Here is a 1,140-nt window from a genome sequence, read left to right on the forward strand (position 1 = left end):
CTCGAGGCCCTTCGCACACACCTCAGGCACGTTGCTGCTGCTGCTGCTGCTGCTGCTGCTGCTGCTGCTGTAGCGGTTGTTGCTGCTGCAGCTGCTGATGTGCTGCTGCTGCTTCTGCTGCTACCGATATGCTGCTGCTGCTGCTGCTTCTGCGTCTGCTGCTGCCGATCTGCTGCAGCTGCTGCCGCTTTTGTGTCTGTTGCTGCTGTTGCTGCATGTGCTGCTCTCTGTCTGCTGCTGCTTTTGCTGCTGCTGCTGCTGCAGCGGGATGGCGGGGGACTGCGGGTTGTTTGGCGGTGCTGCTGCTGTTTGTCTGCTGCTGCAAGGCCTCACGACAGCAGCAGAAGAAACAGAGCGCCGCTCCACTAGGCTGCAGCGCAAGGCGTCACAGGCTGCAGCACGCAGCAGCAGCAGCAGCAGCAGCAGCAGCAGCAGCAGGCAGCAGCAAGTCGATCCAGACCGCGCTATCGGGGGTACGTCCGCCTGCCCCTCCTCTGCTGTTTGTGCTGTTGCTGCTGTTGCTGTTGCCGCTGCTGCAGCCATAGGTTGCTGCAGCTGTTTGCTGCTGCTGCTGCGCTGCTGCTGCTACTGCTTCAGCTTGTTGCAGCAGCAGCAGCAGCTGCTGCTGCTGCCAGTGAGTGTGTGATTCGATGTTGTGTTGGGGTTTATGCGCAGCAACAGTAATATTTGCTGCTGCTGCTGCGCTGCTGCTGCCTGCTGCTGCTGCTCCTAAGCGGCAGCTCTCGCGCCTATGCCTTGAGACGCTGCAGCTGGTTGCAGGTTGGCCTGCTGACGGTGCTGCTGCTGCTGCTGCTGCTGTTGCTGCTGCTGGTGCTGCTGCTGGTGCTGCTGCTGGGAGGAGACACCCAGGAGAGCCTGGCTCAGCAGCAGCAGCAGCAGCAGCAGCAACAACACCCGCAGCAGCAGCAGCAGGAGCAGCACTGGCTACTGCAACAGCCCTCGGTAGACAGCAGCCTTTGCTGCAGCGGCCCCTTGCGTTGTCTCTTCAGCTCGCGTCTCCCAAGCGGCCATCAGCAGCAATATATAAAATGTGAGATGCTGCTGCTGCTGCTGCTGCTGCTGCTGCTGCTGCAGCTGTGCCGCTGCAGCAGCAAACAGTAAACGAAGAGGTGAGGCTCC

General features: G+C 61.1%; 1 protein-coding gene across 1 annotated transcript; it reads right to left on the reverse strand.

Moving 5' to 3' along the window:
• Nucleotides 1-22: 22 nt before the first annotated feature.
• Nucleotides 23-543, reverse strand: EMH_0099690 (uncharacterized protein; the record flags this gene model as incomplete). Its single annotated transcript, XM_038022112.1, has 2 exons — nucleotides 23-370; nucleotides 478-543. 2 exons carry the CDS (start codon nucleotides 541-543, stop codon nucleotides 23-25), a joined length of 414 nt encoding a protein of 137 aa, XP_037877966.1.
• Nucleotides 544-1,140: the final 597 nt, after the last annotated feature.

The sequence above is a fragment of the Eimeria mitis genome, genomic scaffold (genome assembly GCF_000499745.2).
Source record: "Eimeria mitis Houghton genomic scaffold, Emh_scaff10782, whole genome shotgun sequence".
NCBI classification, from domain to species: Eukaryota; Apicomplexa; class Conoidasida; order Eucoccidiorida; family Eimeriidae; genus Eimeria; species Eimeria mitis.